General features: G+C 37.1%; 1 protein-coding gene across 1 annotated transcript in view; it reads right to left on the bottom strand.

Moving 5' to 3' along the window:
- Positions 1 to 21988, bottom strand: part of FHIT (fragile histidine triad diadenosine triphosphatase) — a 954345-nt gene that overhangs the window by 814107 nt on the left and 118250 nt on the right. Inside the window, exon 2 of the mRNA XM_090282940.1 lies at positions 1266 to 1385. Within this exon, the coding sequence (XP_090139066.1) occupies positions 1266 to 1368 (103 nt within the window). The 5' untranslated portion in view covers positions 1369 to 1385. The remainder of the gene's footprint in view (positions 1 to 1265; positions 1386 to 21988) is intronic.

Below are 21988 nucleotides of genomic sequence, written 5' to 3'. Positions count from 1 at the left end.
ATCATTCTAGTTTTTATTCTTTTACTTCAATAAACAAAAGAATTAACTTTTCTAATACTGGGTATAATTCAAGCTATTTTATGGTTTTAAAAGAAGAGTCAAATATTATCAAGAAAAACATTATATAATATCTTTTACTAGTTTATTGCTGTGGTCATTAGCTTTATATTTACATGTTAATTTATTTAAAATTGGGATTCAAGAAATTTGAAAGTCTATCATAAAATCACAATTATCTTTTGGTGTACGTTTTCTTATTTGTACTTTTTTTTTCAAGGAAGGTTATTCGTAAAATTTTCAAACACTTTGAAAATTCCCACTGAAAAAATATAACTTACTCTGAACAACATCTTGACATATTTGTAGGTTTAGAATTATGAGGAATTTATTTTAAAAATCATGTATCAGTGTTCAAAATCCTTGTTATTTTGAAATATAAAATGTTATGCTTTGTTACACTCTGCATAGTAAATTAAGCTAGGGGAAAGGGAAAAACATTCTAAAGGCTCAGTATAAAATCATATGCACACAATCACAAGTGATATCTTCAATAACATAAAGCTTACTCTCCAAAGCATCTCACCAATTCATATTACTCCCACAGCAAAGAATAAAGCTTCTACCAAAGTCAACAGGAGGAAAGACTACAACTTGATAGAAGGTAATATAACAACCCACCATCAATGACACTTGACAATAATCTGGAAGGTGGGATGTTTTCTAAGAGAAAGTACTATTTCAGACCCTAACATGAAAAAACATTTTAAGTATATTTATGTATATTAATTTAATTAAAACTCCTAGCTTGAATGATCTCCAAGAGGCAAAGAAACCAAGTAGGTCTCAAATCTTCCCATAATATCTTACTTTAACAACACAAAAGTGCCAACCAATCTTTATCTTACTAGTAAAATTCACAATTGATAACTGAAAATAAAATGCCTATGATATTTATTGGAACCATTTGAGAAGCACCTGCTATTTACACAGCTACCATAGTAAAACGGTCAAGCAAAAGCTTGCCCCTAATTCCACACAGTTGTTAAGCAACTCTTGCCAGAAGTTGTGCAAAACTGATCAAACATATTACTGGTACCACCAACTGGATTCAGAATAAATGTAACTGTATCTTACCTGGTTTGTCCAAAGAAGGAGGAAAGTGGATTCCTTGTTTACCTTTTGCAGAGATATTGGAGGCCAAAGCTGTGTTCATTTGGTATGTTAGGTTCAAAGGCTTTTTTCTCCTTTCTTAAAAAAAAGGATACGTCCTGGTACCACAGGTTTCCTGTTCACAAGGGCAAAGGACAGTTCTGTTTTGAGAAATACCACAGAAGGCTTGATGAGATGTTGGCCGAATCTGAATGACATTTTCTCACAGTTGAAATCTGAAAGAGATGATTTAGGGAATTTATAAAATTCAATTGAGAGACTTAGATCATATACCGCCTCAAAGAAAGTGAACTCTGTTGCTACAGATTCTTAGTTGAGAAGAAGAAATCACTTAATCTGTTTCTCACTTAATGTCCACTAAGATGTAGTCTGGGAAAGTCTCCCTAAAAGACTCTACTCTCCCCATCAGAATGGTCTTGATTGGAGTTAGTGTTCTCAGGCAGATGCTTGTATGTAGACAATAAAACAGTCTTCTTAATCTTCTGCTCTTGAGGTAGCCACCTTAACCCAAATTTACTAGGTCCTATCTGTCAGGTACTTTGTACTTTTACCCATCCACTTTGTCATCTTTGCTAGGCTAAAATTTTTCATTGTTAAACATTTACTCTAAACTATCTCATTCTTAAATAATTTCCTCAATGGTTTTATCTTTGTTTATATAGCAGCAATTTTAAAAAATACAAACACTGTTTGAACTTGTCTATAATTACAAAAACACAGAAGTACTCCCAGAGAACTATTATAGTAAAATTTATAAAATTGAAGAGAAAAAAATTGTGAAAAAAGGAAGGGGCAAAATATAATTCAAGATGAGAATAATTTCTGTTGACACACAGCCAGGATGCAGCAAGGTATGTGAAGTATTTCATATCATCTTTTGGGGAAAAAATCACATTGCAGGGTTGGGATAGGAGGGAGGGGATAAACCAAAATTTGGCCCTTGGCTTCTGTGGTACCAAGGAATAATTTTCTACCATTTAGATAACAATACGTGACAGTTACTTTCTGAAAGACTAAGACACACCTCCTTGGGAAACCATTTCATTTTTCTATTTGAGGAACAACTCAACTACAAAACTGATGAAGACAGATCAACCCATGGGAAAACTGACAAGACTACAAAAAAAAGAATGCTGTCAGAAAATGGTCAGTGATGTCAGAGGAATGGTGGTATGAGAGGTCCCCTTGATATCTCCCCTTGACATTTCAACAAATGAACAGCTATAATTCAACAAAGGATTTTCTGCTCAGTGCACAAACATGTCTAAGAGATCCATGCTCTGAAACAACTAAAAGTGGGCAGTGGGAACAAACTGGGAAGAGAGAAAAGGTGAGATGAACCATGGGTGCAGCCCTGCAGCCTGGAGCTCAGAGTAAGGCTCAGCCTGGAGAGGGGAGGAATCAGACTGTGGCTCCTCCCATCAGCCAGGAGGAGCAAAGAGATTCAGTGAGCATTCCTGCAGGAGTGGACTATAGCAGCTGTGGCTGAGCCCAGTGACCTCGGTGGGGACAAACACAAAGATGAAGCCAAAGTTGTCTGGTCGGAGAGAGAAACAAAGCCACACAGCCTGGTCACCTTCCCAGAACCTCCCAGAGCGCCCTTCCCCACCCCTTTCATGTAGGGTTGCAGAGTGCATTATCTGCAAACCTGAGAACTGGTACTATAGAAACACTTTTCCATGAACGAAGGGTGCACTCTGTGACTAATAACAGGTTGGGTGGAGATGCAGGGAGCACTCCAAAGAGGTCCGAGGTCACCATTCCTGGGAAGGCAAAGCAACAAAGAAAGTAGCCAGGTTCCCCCAGCTCACCCCACCCCAACACGTTGCAGTGGTACTTCTGGAAGCATCTGGTTGAGGATAGAATTGAGATTTCATGGATTTGGAGTCCCATTGTCCAATACATTTCCCTGCAGGATTGGTCCCCTGGAACCGGGGCATTTAGTTCACAGGGGAAGCGCCCACCATTTCAGGGAACACAGGCTATTTTCCACCCCAACTCCCCAGAGACCTGAAAAGCTAGAGAAGTGCAAGAGAGCTTAAAAAACTTGTGATTTAGTGCTACCTACTGGAAAACAACAGAAAGACTCTTATTAGTCTGCTATGGAAGTGCCACTCATAGACACCTTGACAAAGAAGGAACCCATTAAATACCATGAATAACCAAGGTAACAATGCAGCTCAGAGAGAAAATGAAAAATCTCCAGAAAATCTACTTAAAGACATGGAAATATACGATTTAAATGACAGAGAATTCAAGATTGCAATTCTGAAAAAAGCTCAGTGAGATGTAAGAAAACACAAATAGGCAGGTTAATGAACCCAGAAACAAAATCAACAAACAAAATGAGTACTTTACCAAAGAGACTGAATTTTTAAAAAAGAGCCAAAAAGAAATTCTGGAGATGAAGCATTCAATAAAAGAGATCAAGAATGAACTACTAAGAACAGGAAATAGAGCTGACCAGATGGAGGAAAAAATTAGTTATATCAAAGATAGAAATCCAGAAATAGTACAGAGGAAACAGGAGAGAGACTTGAGCATAAAAATAAGAAATAAATAAGAAAGAAATCTGTGAGAACTATCTGACTTCATCAGAAAGACCAGTATAAGAATAATAGCCATACCAGAAAAAGAATAGAAGGAGCCCTGGCTGGTGTGGCCCAGTGGATCGTGTGCTAGCCTGTGAACCCAACGGTTGCTGGTTCAGTTCCTTGTCAGGGCACACACCTGAGTTGTGGGTCAGCTTCCCAGCTGGAGGTGTGCAGGAGGCAACTGATCGGTATTTCTCACACATAGCAATGTTTCTCTCCCTCTCTTTCTCCCTTCCTTCCACTCTCTCTAAAAATAAATAAATAAAATATTTTTTAAATGTTTAAAAAAATTTTTAAAGAAAAGAAGAGAGGGAAATGGGACTGGAGAACCTATTCAAACAAATAGTTGATGAGAACTTCCCAAACCTATAGAAAGAGCTACATCCTCAAATCTAAGAAGCAAATAAAACACCTAATTACCTCGATCCAAAAAAAAGCCTTCTCCAGGGCACACTGTATTAAAATTAATGACAAAGAAAGAATTCTCAAGACAGCCAGGAAAAGAAGGAAGTATCCTATAAATGAAAGTCTATTAGTTTATCATCAAACTTCTTGGCAGAAACTCTACAAGCTAGAAAAGGGTGGAACCAAATATTCAAACTACTGAAAGAGAGAAATTACCAGCCAAGAAGAATATGGTCAGCAAACTAATATTTTAGATATGAAGGAGAAATAAAGACTTTTCCAGGTATACAGAAGCTGAGGAAATTTATCACTAGAAGATCCCCACTGCAGGAGATACTCAAGGGGGTTATTCTACATGAAACAAAGAACAAAAGGTCACAAAATATGAGTTGCATCACCAACAAACTTAGAAAATAAACAGGGATAATTTGCAACAACAAAAACATAAAAGGGCAGGGGTAAAGGTCTGAACTGGCAAAGGAGGATGGCGATCATACGCATTAAAAAGAAAAAGGACTACTATATATATGCAACCTTTTTAAAAATAAATCTAATGGTAACCACATACAAAAAGAAAAAATAAAAAACCAAAACTGAGATACATAACTTAAATAAAAGGAAACAGAGGAAAAAAGTATGGCATACCATCAAAAAAAAAAAAAAAAAATAGACAGAAACAGAAAGGAAAAGAACCAATAGAGGGGAGCTACTGAACTACCAGAAAGCAAAAGATAAAATGGCTATAGGAAATCCTCATTCATCAATAATTACCCTAAATGTAAATGGACTGAATTCACCAATAAAAAGGCATAGAGTAACAGATTGGATCAAAAACAAAACTCAACCAAATGCTGCCTTCAGGAAACACATCTAAGCTACAAAGACAAAGACTCAAAGTAAAACAATGGAAAATGATTCTTCAAGCAAATAGCATCCACAGGAAAGCAGGTGTAGCCATGCTGATACCTGACAAAATAGATTTCAAGATAACAAGGTAAGAAGAGAGAAAGATGATAAAGGGGACACTACATCAAGAAAACTTAACACTTCTCTCTCACACATACACACACACCCAATCAGGGAGCACTGAAATACATAAAGCAACTACTAACAGAACTAAAGGGAAAAACTAACAAAAACACAATCATAGTAGGGGACCTAAATACTCCATTGAAAGCTTTAGATAGATCATCTAAACAGAAAATAAAGAAATATTAGTCTTAATGACACATTAGACCAAATGGACATTATTGACACATACAGAGCCTTTCATCCCAGATCATTAGCTTATATATTCTTCTCAAGTGCCAATGGAACATTCTTAAGGCTAGACCATATGCTGGATCACAAAACTAGTCTCAGCAAATTTAAAAAGATTAAAATCAAATCAAGGATATTCTATGACCACAATGCTTTGAAATTAGAAATTAACTGCAAAAAAGAAGTAAAAAAAAAAAAAAAAAAAAACCCACAAATATGTGAAGATTAAACAACATACTACTAAGAAAAAATAAAAGATAATATCAAAAGATATATAGAGACAAATGAAATTTACAATATGGCATATCAAACCTCCTGGGATACAGCAAAAGCTGTATATAAAGTAAGTTTATATCATTACAGGCCTATTTCAAGAAACAAGAAAAATTTCAAGTGAGCAACCTAACATTACATTTTAAAGAACTAGGAAAAGAAAACAAAATCAGCCTAAAATCATCAGAAGAAAGTAACTAATAAAAATTAAAGCAGAACTAAATGAAATAGATAACAGAAAGACTATACCAAAATTAACACAATGAAGAGCTGGCCCCTTGAAAAGATTAATAAAACTGACAAACCTCTGGATAGACTCACCTTAGGGGGGAAAAAAAAACTCAAATAAAATCAGAAATATAAAAAGAGAAATTATCACAGACATAAGAGAAATACAAAGGATCATACTAGAATATGAAAGACTATATGACAACCAATTCAAAAAGAAATGGATAAGAAATGGATAAGATCCTAGAAATATGTAAACTTCCTAAACTGAATAATGAAAAACTGGAAAATCTAAACAGACCGATCAACAGCAGAATTAAAACAACCATTAAAACCTCCCCCAAAATAAAGGTTTAGGACCAGATGCCTCTACTAGTGAATTATACCAAACATTTAAAGAAGATTTAAAACCTATACTTCTCAAATTCTTCTGGTATAGAAGAGACAATACTTCATAACACATTTTATAAGGCTAACATAATTCTGATACAAAATCCTGGCAAGGATGACACAAATAGAGAAAACTACAGACCAATATCTGGTAAATACAGATCCAAAAATCCTAGACAAAATACTATCAAATTGAATACAACATGACATTAAAAAATTCACCATGATCAAGTGGGATTCATTCTTGAGTCACAAGGATGGTTCAACATACACAAACTGATCAATATAAGACATCGTATTAACAAAATAAATTATAAAAATAATGTAATCTATCAGTAGATGCACATAAAGAATTTGACAGGATACACTGTCCATTTATGATTAAAACACTCAATAAAATGGGTATAGAAGAAAATACCTTAACATAATACAGGCCATATATGACAAATCTTCAGCTAATATCATACTCAATGGTGAAAACCAGAGAGCTTTTCCTCTCAGATCAAGAACAAGACAAGAATGTCCACCCTCACCACTCTTATTCAACATAGCACAGGAGGTCCTAGCCACAGCGATCAAGCAAGAGAAAGAAATAAAAGACATCCAAAAGGGGAATATAGAAATAAAAGTGTTACTTTTTCACAGATGACATGATTCTTTATATAGAAAACCCTAAAGACTCCACCAAAAAACTTTTAGAAACAATAAACAAATACAGTAAAGTTGCAGGATACAAAATCAATGTACAAAAATCCAGAGCATTTATATATACTAACAGTAAAATACCAGAATAAGAAAAACAAATTATTTTGCAATTTCAACAAGTAGAATAAAATACTTAAGAATAAACTTAAGAAAACATATTAAGGACCTATATACTGAAATCCACAAAGTATTATTAAAAGAGATTGATAAATGAGACAATGAAATGGAAAGATATTCTTTCTGTTTTCATGAACTGGAAGAAGCAAGATAGTTAAAATGTCCATATTACACAAAGCAACATACAGATTTAATGCAATTGCCATCAAAATCCCAATGACATGTTTAAAAGAAATAGAAAAAAAAAAAACCATCATATTTGTATGAAACCACAAAACACTGGAATAGCCAAAGCAATCCTGAGAAAAAAAGAATGAAGCCAGAAACATTACACTACCTGACTTCAACTATACTATATGATAATCAAAATAGCATGGCATTGGCAAAACAAAAACAACAACAACAACAACAAAAACCAGACACAGATCAATATAACAGAATTGAGAAATCAAAAATAAAACCACATGTATATGGGCAAATACTTTTTGACAAAAGAAATGAAAGCATACAATGAAGAAAAGAAAACCACTTCAATAAATGATGGTGGGAAATTGGAAAACCATATGCAAAAAATGAAACTAGACTACAGTTTGTCCACATGTACAAAAATTAATTCAAAAAAGGATCAAAGACCTAAATACAAGATCTGAAATAATAAATTACAGAGAAGAAAATACTGATACTGTACTAAACTTTTGGACCTTGGTTTTAGAGAAGATTTTATGAATTTGATCCCAAAGGCAAGTGAAGGAAAGGCAAGTAATAAATGAATGGGACTATATTAAACCAACAAGCTTCTGCACAGCAAAAGTCACCAACAACAAAATAAAAAGGCAACCAAAGGAATAGGAAAAGATACTGGAAAAAACAGCTCCAACAAAGGATTAATATCCAAAATATAGAGAAAACTGATACAACTCAACATCAAACAAATAATCCATTTTAAAAATGGTCTAGGACCTAAATAGACATTTCTCCCAAGAAGACATACAAATGGCCAACAGATATATGAAAAGATGCTCAACTTCACTAGTTAGTAGGGAAATGCAAATAAAAACTACAATGAGATACCATCTCACAATCATTAGAATGGCTATTATCTATAAGACAAGCAATAACAAGTGTTGGAGAAAGTGTAGACCAAAAGGAACCATCACTCACAGCTGGGGATGTAAACTGGTATGGCCACTCTGAATAATAGTATAAAGGTTCCTCAAAAAATTAAGAACAGAGTTACCATATGACACAGTCATCCTTCTTATGGGCTTCTACCTGAAATTTTTGAAAATATTTGTTTGCAAAGATATATGTATCCCTATGTTCATTGCAGCATTATTCATGGTGGCCAAGACATGGTAAAAAAAACCCAACATGTCCTTTGATAGTGGATTGGATAAAGAAGATGTGGCGCACATATACAGTGGGATTCTACTCAGACATAAGAAAAGATGAAATACTGCCATTCGCAGCAACATGGATGGACCTTGAGAAATCATGCTATGTGAAATAAATCAGTCAGGAAAAGCTAAAAACCATGGATGTTCATTCATATGTGGAATATAAAACAGAAACTCATGGACACAGACAACAGCATAGTGCTTACCAGAGGGAAGGGGGTGGGAAGGTAGTGAAGGGTAAAGAGGGCGAAATATATGGTGACAGAGGTGATTTTACCTTTGGTGGTGGGCACACACAATAGAATATACCAATCACGTATCATAGAAATGTACACTTGAGGCTTCCGGCCAAGATGGAGGCATAGACAGACACACTGTATCTCCCTCCACAGCTAAGAAGGAATACAACTACCTCAAAACTAGAAACAACCAGAAGTTCCAGAAAATCAAACTGCATGGAAGTCCAACAAAAAAAAGATATAAAGAAGAAATACTCATCCAGACAGGTAGGAGGGGCAGAGCCGGGGCAGAAAGGATGTGGTGTGTTGGCGGCAGCAGCGGCAGAAGGCCAATGGAAAGCACAGTAATACATTTTAAAAAGTCAGGAGGGACACCCAGGGAGTGTTCCCAGCTCCTCACCAGACCTAGCAGCTCACAGTTCCAGCACCAGGGAAAATAAAGTCTCATTGCTTCTGACTGTGCCAACCTGTGGGGGTTAGGGTTGAGGTAGAAATTGATGGTCTCTCAGCAAAGTCCATTTGTTTAAAGGGTCCCCACAGTCCTAGAACATCCGCAGACCAATCCACTCTGAGAACGACAGCCAGGGCAACAGCTAGAGAGGCACCAGTCCCATATGGAAGTGGGAGAAGTACCTGGAAAAGGGGCGAGTGCTGGGGGAGCACCATTGTTCCCTCTCAGACCTCTCCCGCACATACAGTGCGACAACGTGGTGAAACAGGTTGCCTTGCACTGAGGAATCCTTAAGGCTTCACCCCTTATAACATAACAGGAGCGACAGCTCTCCCTAAGACAAAGAGGCAAACAAACACAGGAGCCTGTGAAGATGAGGAGATAGAGAAGTATGGCCCAAAAGAGGGAATGGATCAAGGTTCCAGTGGGAGAACTAAGTGACAAGGAGATAGTCAACCTAACAGATGCAGAATTCAAAACACTGGTGATAAAGATGTTCACAGGCTTGACAGATATGCTTGAGTACAGCAAATGCATAAGAGAAGAAGTGAAGGTTATGCTAAGTGAAATGAAGGAAAACCCACACAAAACCAATGGTGAAGGAAAGGAAACTGGGGTTAAAATCAATGATTTGGAACATAAGGAAGAAAAATACAGTCAACCAGTTCAGAATGAGGAAACAAGAATTGAAAAAAATGAGGAGAGGCTTGGAAACTTCTGAGACAACTTTAAACAACATCTGATCATGAGGGTACCAGAAAGAGAAAAGGAAGAGCAAGAAATTGAAAACTTATGTGAAAAAATAATGGAGGAAAACTTCTCAAATTTTGCAAAGGAAATAGACATACACGTCCAGGAAGCACGGAGAGTCCCAGGAGAGTTGGACCCAGAGGGGACCACACCACAACACATCATAATTAAAATGCCAATGGTGAAAGATAAGAAGAGAATTCTAAATGCAGCAAGAGAGAAGCGAAGAGTTGCCTACAAAGGGGTGCCTATAAGACTGTCAGCTGATTTCTCAAAAGAAACTTTGCAGGCAAGAAGGGACTGGCAAGCAGTATTGAATGTGATGCAAAGCAAGGACCTACAACCAAGATTACTCTATCCAGCAAAGCTATCATTTAGAATGGAAGGGCAGATGAAGTGCTTCCCAGACAAGGTAAAGCTAAGAGTTCATCATCACCAAGCCATTATTATATGAAAGGTCAAAGGGACTTATTTAAGAAAAAAAAGATCAAAACTATGAACACTAAAATGACAACAAACTCACAGCTATCAACAACTGAATCTAAAAAATAAAAACAAAATCCAACTAAGCAAATCAGAATAAGAACAGAATCATAGGTATGGGGACAATTTGGAGGGTTATCAGCTGGAAGGGGGAAGGGGGAGAAATGGGAAAATGGTGCTGGGATTAAGAAGCATAATCGGTTGGTACAAAACAGACAGGGGGAAGTTAAGAATAATATAGGAAAGGGTGAAGCCAAAGAACTTATATGCATGACCCATGGACATGAACTAAGGGGGGTGGGATTGCTGGAGGGAAGGGGGGTACTGGGCGGAGGGGAGCAAAGGGGGAAAAAATTGGAACTACTATAACAACATAATCAATAAAATATACTTAAAAAATTAAATGTACACTTGAAACCTATGTAATCTTGTTAACCAATATCATCCCAATAAATTTAAATTAAAGATTAAAAAATAAAATGGCTGACTATTTTATAAAGCAAACCAATAAATGTTTTAATGATTCTAATGTTCTCAGTAGCCCAACAGACACAAAGGGCTAGGTAAGTGCCATCCACCAGAGTAGTGCCCACAGAGAGCCAGAACTTAAAGGTATAAAGGAATAAGATGGAAGGTTTGCCTTAATGAGACAAATACTGGTTTCTAGAACATTCACAACTATTTCATAAAAACAAAGGTGTTGAGTTAGGATGTTAAAAATCATCTAACCCAGTTCAGAGCCTTGGGGCTGGGCTGGAAGGAGTGGCCATGATGCCTTGGAACCGTTTTTATAATAAATGTCAGATGGGGAAAAAAGAGAAATAAAGATACTTTAACCCAGTGATCATCAAGGTGTTTCTCTGGACTCACAAGATCATATCCCTGATAACTTATTAGAAGTAAAAATTATCAACTCCTACTTCAGACCTACCAAACCAGAAACTCTGGGAGAAGGGTCCAGAAATCTGTGCTTCAAAAAGCTGTCTAAATGATTCAGAACCACTGACCAAACCCAACTATTCTCCCAATCCTTGGGTCCTTCCATAAAGAATCCTTGCCAAGTAGCTAGCTCCCTTGCCTTTGAATACACTAGGAGATAGGAAGTTCACTCTTCATTCCTACTGAGACAGTCGACTCCAGCAATTATCACTGCTTTACACATCTATTCTTCATGGATTTATGCTGTGGGGCCATATGAAACAAGTGTTATGCAAGTGGCAGAGCTTTAGATTTTTGGAGTTAACCTTTATTCATTTTCCATTTTTTCTGGAATAAACATAGCAAACATTCTACAAATCAAGCATTGATTTCAGTCCCCCACAGCTATCTGTAGTTTGCTGACTCCCCAGCAACCACTTTCTATAGTGCTGGTCATACCACCCTGAATTTTTTCTGGGTAATGCTCTACCATATTCTATATGTGGGGCGATTTGTACGGCTTCGTTCTAGGGATGGGACCCAGGCCTTCCTAGTTCTCTGTCACATGAATTGTTCAGGAGTGAACACAGGACTGAAAAATTAGCCATTCAAAGGAAGGACTTACATGAGAGGATTACTGCTAACATGATGGGGAAAGGGCTTTTTCACTTTCTTTCTGCCACGTTGCCAAACTGGTAGGACATGGATCTGAAACATTTAGAGGTTACACTAAATAGAGTATGTACCTGGTATCAGAGCCAACACCGAAGCCATCAGAGGCAAGACAGAGACCCGCACCTGATGACATTGTTTGAGCACCTGAGCCTAACAATGCTGAAAGGAATATTGTTCCTGGAGTTTGTTTCCTTTTAAGGATAACTGTACAGAATTGACTGAAGCACAGGCTCTGGTTGATGACCTACTATCATAAGTTCATGAAAGGCTCAGCTCCTCTTCTGGTTTTCATTTTCCTTATCATTATTTCCCCCTTCATCCTCCTGCTCATCCCGCCTTCCTCTCCCACCACGTGGCTTTACACTTTCATGATTAATGTATTTATAATCTTCATTGAATTTTTGTAAATATTTTATATGTAAAAAAAAAAGGCTCTTATATATGGGTTTTACATCTGCATATAAATTGTAACATACTTTAAATCTCATTCTGCCTTTTACTCTCAACACTGTTTTAGAGACTCATTCATTTTGCTATAGATGTAATTCACTCTTTCTCACTGCTTGTTACTCTCGCTGTATTCTACTGCAGTTTCCCTTGTCAGTTCTCCTAGTGCTGAGGAGCTACTTTGTCTTCAATCTTTTCCCACAAGTAACACTGTGATGACTATCCATACACATATTTTCCTGAGTATCTATGCTATAGTTCCATTATTGAGTTTTAGGTTATACACATAAATTTTATAAATTATGTGCACCAGTTTGCATTCCCAGAAGTAATACACACAGATTTCTATTTCCTTATATCCTTGCCAGCACTTGAGAATATCACAGATTTTAATGATATATAGGCAAAACAGCACTTAATTTTAATTTGCTTGTCTCCATGAGGGGTGTGTGTGCATATAACTCCTTCTTAAATTGCCAATTCATACTTTGCTCTCTTTTTTATTGGTTTTCTTTCTTCTATTTTCTGATTTTCCAGAGTCCCTTGTATATTCTGAATACTGATCTTGATCTATTAAATATGACATATTCACAATCTGTTTTGCTAGCATACCCTCTCTTGAACGAAAAGGATTTATTTTAACAAACCCTTTTCTACTATACGTTTACAAAAATATATTCTTATGTTTTCATCTATTGGCTTTATATTTTCACTCTTAACATTTAGGTATTCAAGTGTCTTAGAGCTTTGTTCATGGTATGAAGTACAGAAATTATTTCATTTCTCTCCTTTTATGAACCGATATTCCTAGCACCAATTACTGGGAGTGATTACATCAATTCCCAAAATACAAAGGACTAAGTCTAGACTTTATTACATTCTAATTCTACATCAGATGCTGGAGAGCAGGGTACACCAAATTTTTTCTGTGAAGGCCCATCTGTTTTATCTACTCAGTTCTGTCAATGCAGCACAAAAGCAACCACAGACAATGCCTAAATGAATGGATGTGGCTTTGTCCCAATAAAACTTTATTTGTGAGTATAGGCCTCAGGCTGCATTTGGCTCGTGGGCTGTAGTTTGCAAACTCCTGCTGTACAATGTTAATGCCTTGTAAAGGGAGGATCCTTCTTTATTTATTCTCCCATATAAATTTAGATTCAACTCTGCCCCTCCAAAAAAGATTAATTTTAATTTTAATGGAGGAAATATGACATCCTCAAAACATTTAAGCAATCCATTTATGAATTCTACATTTATACTCTATAATACCTTCATAAAACTCTTATAATTGGGTTTTAAATTTTCCTTATATGTTTAATAAATTATTTCTTAGATACTTTTAGTTTATGTCACTATTATAATGGTAACTTATTGTCATCAGAGTTTATAATTGGTTACTTCCAATACGGTAGAAAGCTATCGATTTTTATGTGTTGCTCTTATAAGCTGGCAACCTAGCTGAACTCTTGTATTGCTGCTAATAGTATCTGCTGATTCTCTTTGGTTTTCTATATACAGTTGAACAATGCAATGGTTAGTGGTGTTGACCCCCTTGCCACAGTCAAAAATCATGTACAACTTAAGTTGACCCTCCACATCTACCTATTCCCAATTATAGATTCAAAACCTGGGATACTGAGGGTCAACTCTATAATTATTGAAAAAAATCTGTGTTATAAGTAGACCTGAACAGTTCTAACCTTTGTTGTTCAAGGGTCAACTGAATCTGATTTTACTTTGAAATAATTACATCTCCCATTTAAATTTCTAATTTTGCTGGTTTCTTTGTCTTACTGCATAGGTAACGGATCTGCTAATATTGAGAAATAGGGCTATCAGGCCGTTATTTCAACTTTAAATGGAATAAGTTTAAAGGTTGGTTTTTTTTCTTCCCATCAAGAATGGTGTCTGACAGAGGTAGAGAGTCTTTACCAAACTAAAAAAAAAAAAAATAATAATTTTTTAAAACACTTAAAACATCCTTTCACTTTTATGACTCAATTTAGTCAAAATTTAGTATTATTATTTTTAATACACTGCTGCATTCGAATTCTTTTTTATTTTTTTTTAATAAAAAAGGACTTTTTTTTTCATTTTTTGGTTTTTCAATTACAGTTGTTCCATTTTTTCCCCATTTCTCTCCCTCACCCAGCCCACCCCTTCTCCCACAATCATATCCCTCCCCTTTTTCTATGTCCATGAGTCATTTATACACATTCTTTGACTGAACTCTTCCCCCTGCTCTCCCTCCCCCCTCCCCCCATTGACTGCTATTCTGCTCTTTGTTCTATTTAGTTCTTTTGTTTGTTTTGTTCTTTAGTTTCCTGTATTAGGTGATATCATATGGTATTTTTCTTTCTTTGCCTGGCTTATTTCACTAAGCATAATTCTCTCTAGTTCCATCCACATTGTTGCAAATGGCAGAAGTTCCTTCTTACTTTCTGCTACATAGTATTCCATTGTGTAAATGTACCACAGTTTTTTGATCCACTCATCTACAGATAGACATTTAGGCTGTTTCCAGCACTTAGCTATTGTAAACAGTGCTGCTATGAACATAGGGGTGCATAAGTTCTTTTGAATTAGTGTTTTAGGATTTTTCGGGTATAATCCTAGTAGTGGAATCGCTGGTTCAAAAGGCAGTTCCATTTTTAGTTTTTTTGAGGTAATTCCATACTGTTTTCCATAGTGGCTGCACTAGTCTGCATTCCCACCAACAGTGCAGTAGGGTTCCCATTTCTCCACATTCTCGCCAGCACTTATTGTTTGTTGATTTGTTGATGATGACCATTTTGACTTGTGTAAAATGTTATCTCATTGTGGTTTTTATTTGCATCTCTCTGATGGCTAATGATGTTGAGCATTTTTTCATGTGTCTATAGACCTTCTGTATGTCCTCTCCGGAGAAGTGTTTGTTCAGGTCCTTTGCCCATTTTTTAATTGGATTGTTTGTTTTCTTGATGTTGAGTTATATAAGCTCTTATATATTTTGGAAATCAGTACCCTGTCTGTGATGTCATTGGCAAATATGTTTTCCCATATGGTTGGTTTCCTTTTCATCTTGCTGATGTTTTCTTTTGCTGAGCAGAAACTTTTTAGTTTGATGTAGTCCCTTTTGTTTATTTTTTCCTTTATTTCTCTTGCCTTAGAAGATGTATCTGTGAAGATATTGTTATGTGAGATATGTGAAATTTTCCTGCCTATGTTTTCCTCTAGGACTTTTATGGTGTCATGGCTTACATTTAAGTCTTTGATCCATCTTGAGTTTATTCTCATGTGTGGTGTAAGTTGGTGGTGTAGTTTCATTTTTTTGTAAGTTCCTATCCAGTTCTCCCAGCACCATTTGTTAAAGAGGCTCTTCTCACTCCATTTTATGTTCCTTCTTCTTTTATCAAATATTAGTTGACCATAGAGGCCTGGGTTTATTTCTGGACTCTCTATTCTGTTCCACTGATCTATATGTCTGTTCTTATGCCAGTACCAGACTCTTTTGATCACAGTGACTTTGTAGCATTGTTTGATATCTAGGGTTGTGATTCCTTCTGCTGTGTTCTTCTGTCTCAAGATTGCTTTTGCTATTCGGGGTCTTTTTTGGTTCCATATGAATTTTTGGAGTATTTGTTCTAGGTCGGTGAAATATGTCGTTGGTATTTTAATAGGGATTGCATTGAATCTGTAAATTGCTTTGGGTAGTACGGCCATTTTGATGATGTTGATTCTTCCCATCCAAGAACATGGTATTTGCTTCCATTTATTTGTATCTTCCTTAATTTCTTTCTTCAATGTTACGTAATTTTCAGAGTACAGGTCTTTTATGTCTTTGGTTAAGTTTACTCCTAGGTACTTTATTTTTCTTGTTGCTATAGTAAATGGTATTTTCTTTTTTGTCTCTGTCTCTGATATTTTATTATTGGTGTACAGAAATGCCTTAGATTTCTGTATATTTATTTTGTACCCTGCTATTTTGCCAAATTCACTTATTATATCGAGTAGTCTTTTATGGAGTTTATAGGGTTTTCTAGGTATACTATCATGTCATCTGCATATAATGATAGTTTCACTTCTTCTTTCCCAATCTGGATGCCTTTTATTTCTTTTTCTTGTCTGATTGCTGTGGCTAGGACTTCCAACACTATGTTGAATAGGAGTGGAGAGAGTGGACAGCCTTGTCTAGTTCCTGATTTCAGGGGGAATGCTTTCAGTTTTTGTCCATTGAGTATGATGTTGGCTTCAGACTTCTCATATATAGCCTTAATTATGTTAAGGTATGCTCTCTCTATTCCCATTTTGCTGAGTGTTTTCATCATAAATGGGTGTTGTACTTTATCAAATGCTTTTTCTGCATCTATTGATATGATCATGTGATTTTTGTCTTTCATTTTGTTTAGGTGATGTATTATATTTATTGATTTGCAAATATTAATCCATCCTTGAATACCTGAGGAGAATCCCACTTGATCGTGGTGTACGATCTTTTTGATGTATTGCTGGATCCTGTTTGCCAATATTTTATTGAGGATTTTAGCATCTATGTTCATCAGTGATATTGGCCTGTAGTTTTCTTTCTTCGTTGTGTCTTGTTCTGGTTTTCGGTTTAGGGTAATACTGGCTTCATAGGAAAAGTTTGGGATTTTTCCCTCTTCTTGAATTTTTCAGAATAGTTTAAGGAGGGTAGGAGTTAGTTCTTCCCTAAGTGTTTTGTAAAATTCGCCTGTGAAGCAATCCGGTCCAGGGCTTTTGTGTGCAGGGAGATTTTTGATTACTGTTTCAATTTCCTTCTTTGTTATTGGTCTGTTGAGATTTTCTACTTCTTCTTGATTCAGTTTTGGAAGGTTATATGTTTCTAGAAATTTTTCCATTTCTTCTAGGTTGTCAAATTTCTTGCCATACAGTTGTCTGTAGTAATTTCTTACTATCGTTGTTTTCCTGTGGTTTCAGTCGTGATTTCTCCTCTTTCATTTCTGATTTTGTTTATTTGGGTCTTCTCTCTTTTTTTCTTGATGAGCCTGGCTAGAGGCTTGTCAATCTTGTTTATTTTTTCGAAGAATCAGCTCCTAGTTTTGTTGATCTTTTGGATAGTTCGTTTAGTCTCTATGTCATTTAATTTTGCTCTGATCTTCATGATTTCCTTCCTTCTTCTTGCCCTAGGCTTTGTTTGTTGTTGTTGTTCTAGTTCTTGTAGCTTTAGAGTTATATTTCTTATTTCAGATTCTTCTATCCTTTTCAGATATGCCTGTATTGCTATGAACTTCCCTCTTGGGACTGCTTTTGCTGTGTCCCATAGCTTTTGGGTTGTTGTGTGTTCATTATCATTAGTTTCTAGAAATTTCATTATTTCCTCTTTGATGTCATTGTTAACCCATTAATTATTTAACAGCATGTTATTCATTCTCCATGAGTTTGGGTGTCTTTGATTTTTTTCTCTGAGGTTGGTTTTTAGTTTAAAGGCATTGTGGTCTGAAAAGATGCTTGATATAATTTCAATTTTCTTGAATTTGTTGAGGCTAATTTTGTGTCCTATCATGTGGTCTATCTTTGAAAATGTCCCATGTGCCTTTGAAAAGAATGTATGTTTTGATTCTTTGGGGTGGAAAGTTCTATATATATGAGTTAAGTCCATGTGGTTTAGTGTGTTGTTCAATGTCTGTATATCCTTGGTGTTTCTTTGCTTCAATGATCTGTTTATTGTTGATAATGGAGTGTTGAAGTCCCCTACTATGAGTGTGTTGTTGTTAATATCCTTCTTGTGGTCTTCTAGTATTTGCTTTATGTATTTGGGTGCTCCTATGTTGGGTGCATATATGTTTATCAAAGTCATATCTTCTTGATGGATTGTTCCTTTAACTATTATGAAATGTCCTTCTTTGTCTCTTTTTATTGCCCTTGCTTTGAAATCCGTTTTGTCTGATATGAGGACTGCTACCCCGGCTTTTTTTTCCGGTTCATTTTTTTGGAATATTTTTTTATATCCCTTTACTTTCAGTCTGTGTAAATCTTTTGTTTTGAGGTGTGTTTCTTGTAGACAGAAAATATGTGGGTCCTGTTTTCTTATCCATTCCGTTACCCTGTGTCTTTTAATTGGAGCATTTAATCCATTTACATTTAAGGTTATTATTGATGTGTATTTATTCATTTCCCTTTGTACCTCCGTTCCTCTCCTCTCTTTTTTTTTTTTCTTCTTGTTTCTTAGAACAATCCCTTTAGCATCTCTTGCAATGCTGGTTTGCTGGAGATGTATTCTTCTAATCTTCCTTTGTCTGAGAAACTCCTTATTTCACCTTCCATTTTGAATGAGAGCCTTGCTGGGTAGAGTATTCTTGGTTGTAGGCCTTTGTTTTTCATTGCTTGAAATATTTTTGACCGTTCCCTTCTGGCTTGTAGTGTCTCTGTTGAGAAATCGGTCAATAGCCTTATTGGAGCTCCCTTGTATGTTATTTGCTGTTTTTTCTTGCTGCTTTTAGGATTCTCTCTTTGTCTTTGAATGTTGCCATTTTAATTATGATGTGCCTTGGAGTGGGTTTTTTTGGGATTCCTCTTCATTGGAATTCTCTGTGCTTCCTGAACTTGTATAACTTTTTCTCCCATCAGGTTGGGAAATTTTTCTGTCACTATTTCTCCTATCGGTTTTTCAATTTCATGCTCCTTTTCTTCTCCCTCTCTTATTCTGATGATCCTGATATTATTTCTTATCATGCTATCCTGTAATTCCCTTACATCTTGTTCATATTTTTTCAATCTTTTTTAGTTTTGCTGTATTGTCTGGGAGTTTTTCTCTACATTATCTTCTAACTCAGTAATCTGATCCTCTGCTTCGTTTAGTCTGATTTTGACTGATTCTGCTGTGTTTTTCAGTTCAGAGTTTGAATTCTTCATTTCTTCCTGGTTCTTGTTAATAGTTTCTATGTCTTTTTTTATACTGGTGTAGTTCTCTGCAATTTCCCTGTAATTTTCTTGGAGCTGCTGGTAACTTCCTTGGAGGTTGTCATAGTAGTTTTTAAGGTTTTCGAGTATATTGAGGTTCTTCACCTCCATTGTTTTGAATTCCGTGTCTGACATTTGGGCTATGTCTATTTCATCTACCTCTCTTTCTGGGGATTCTTTTTTTCTTTTCATTAAGAGGTTATTTCTGTGTCTTACCATGCTGGATTCTTCTTGTTTGTTTTTATTTTTGGGGGTTTGTCTGCTTTGACTTCCCACCTTTGTGGTATGAGATTCTTTATAGGAGATCTTGGGGTTTCAGTGGTGCAGTCTCTTTGATCTCCTGAGCCTAATGTTCTTGGGGTACCCTTTATGTTGTTTGTTTATGTTGTCTGGTTATATTTCAGATGTTCTTTGGTGGGATCTTCCCTCTGGCTAGTTGATTGAGAGTCACTCTATCCACTTTGTCTTGAGTCCTTTTGTGGAGATGTCAGTTCAGCCTTCATGTGTCGTCTTCTTTTTCTGCGTCCCCAGCTGGTCTAATATGGCGGGTCCGAGGTTCTTGTTCCTTGCAGCAGTGGTGTGCGCCCGTGGTGGCCGGCACGGCGCGCTCCCTTGGCACCCACCGGAGCCAGCTAAGGTGCGTTTGTGCGCAGGGTGGCCCGAAAGCTTGCCTCGGGCCTGTTGAGCCGTGCTCTGTGAGCTTGTCTCTCGCCTCCCAGGGCGGTGTCCCAGACACTTGGGCACAGTGGAAGTGAGCGATTGGGGCCTATTGAAGCCGGGCAGAGTTGCTTCTGTGCTCACACACCGGTGCTCACGGAAGGCAGCCCGAGAGCTAGCCTCAGTCCAGCTGAGCCGAGCTCCGGGAGTTGGTCTCTTGCCTCTTAGGGCGGGGCCCCAGACACTTGTGCTCAGTGTAAGTGAGCGTCTGTGAGTCGCTGCCGCCCGCTGTTCCGGTGCCGCAGCCGCCCACCTTCCCGCACCCATCTGGGTGGGCATGAGCAGAGCCTGAGCAAGTGGTCTGCTTTCCAGCCTGGGGCCCGGCACCCACGGGAGCTGTCTAGGGATGTCTGCGCATGGTCTTCTGCGTGTTCAGTGGGCCCTCCCTGTGCCCGTTGGGGCACTGATCTCATGTTTGTTGGGGCGTGTCCGAGGGGCACCTGGACTCGCAGCCACGCACCTGGGCCAGTGAATGAGGGCACGTCCCTATGCACACCCGCGTGACCCAAGGGGAGGGTTGGGGAGTGGATGAGCGCACCTCTGTGCCTGAGCTCCTCAAGAGTGTCCTACCACCCCCAAACTTCCCACCCCTCTCCGCAGTCCACAAGAGAAAAATATAAAGGAGAATTATGTTCTCACTTGCACAGCAGTATGCTGTCTCCTGTCCTTCAGCGCCAATGCCACTTGGTCGAGTCCCGTGTCTGCCAGCGGGCAGAGATCCGATCTCCTCTCGACTCCTCTCTGGGGAAGCCTGTGGTCGCCAAAAAGCCTTTGTGTACTTCCAGCTGCAGCTCGGGCAGTCGCCCCAGTCAGAAATCTCGTTTCGTCCCTTTTTCCTCCACTATCCTCACTAAACAGGTTGTTCCCAGATGGATTTTCTCTAATCCAGCAGTGCCTTGGCTCAACTCCTGCCAGTGTCCAGCTGCTCACCGAGACACTCTGTCTGCAATTAGCCCAAACTACAGACGGGTCTTGGGAGCCTGAAAGCGCAGCCTCCCCTCAATCCTCCGCCATCTTCTCTCTCCTGCATTAGAATTCTTAGTGTTTTTCAAATGTCATAAGTAAAGTTGCGCAATATATTTTCCTCTGATCTTTGTTATCAAAATCAGATTTAATAGGTTGGATTTTCTTCTTTGTTCTATAAAACGTTTCATAAACAAGGATTTTTCTGTCTCTTGAGAGTTAAATAGAACTCACTGACTGTCAAACTCTTTGGGGTTCTTTTCATATTGCAGGGAGGATTAAGTTTTGATAACTGTTATAATTTATTTTGTTTGTTGATTAAGCTTTTTTCTTGCATCAATTTTTAGGCATATATCTTTTTCGCCTAAATTGCCCATCTTTATTGGTGAAAATGTATAATATTAAGATTAAAAATCTAATTTATTTCTTTTACCTAATTTGTATTTTGTTATTCTGTTATTAATGTATAGATGTTTTCTTCATCAATCTTGCAAGAATTATATTTAGCCTTTTAAGTTTTCAAAGAACTGATTATTGGTTCTTTGCTTTTAATTATCTCTACTTTGTTACTTATTTTCTCAACTTATATTTGTTTCCCTTTATATTTTTTTCCTTAATTGTTTCTTCAGGTTTGCCATGTTGCAGTTTTTCTAATTACTTGAGTCAAACATGAAACTTTCTATTTTTCTCTTGGGTAACAAAACACTCCATATGGCCTTCCATTAGTTATATCTCTCAAATTCTAACCTAGTATGCTTTTAGTATCACTCAACTTTAAAATTTTGCTATTCTTGTTATAACCCCCTATTTAACCTGAGGATTATTTCATAGTATGTCTTTTCATTTGCTCTGTTTCTGTTAGTGATGACTGATTTCAAAACT

This window comes from Furipterus horrens, unplaced genomic scaffold (assembly GCF_987537825.1).
Source record: "Furipterus horrens unplaced genomic scaffold, mFurHor1.1.pri manual_scaffold_7, whole genome shotgun sequence".
NCBI classification, from domain to species: Eukaryota; Metazoa; Chordata; class Mammalia; order Chiroptera; family Furipteridae; genus Furipterus; species Furipterus horrens.
The sequence above is the reverse complement of the archived record's forward strand: the minus strand, read 5'-3'. Positions and strand labels throughout refer to the sequence as shown.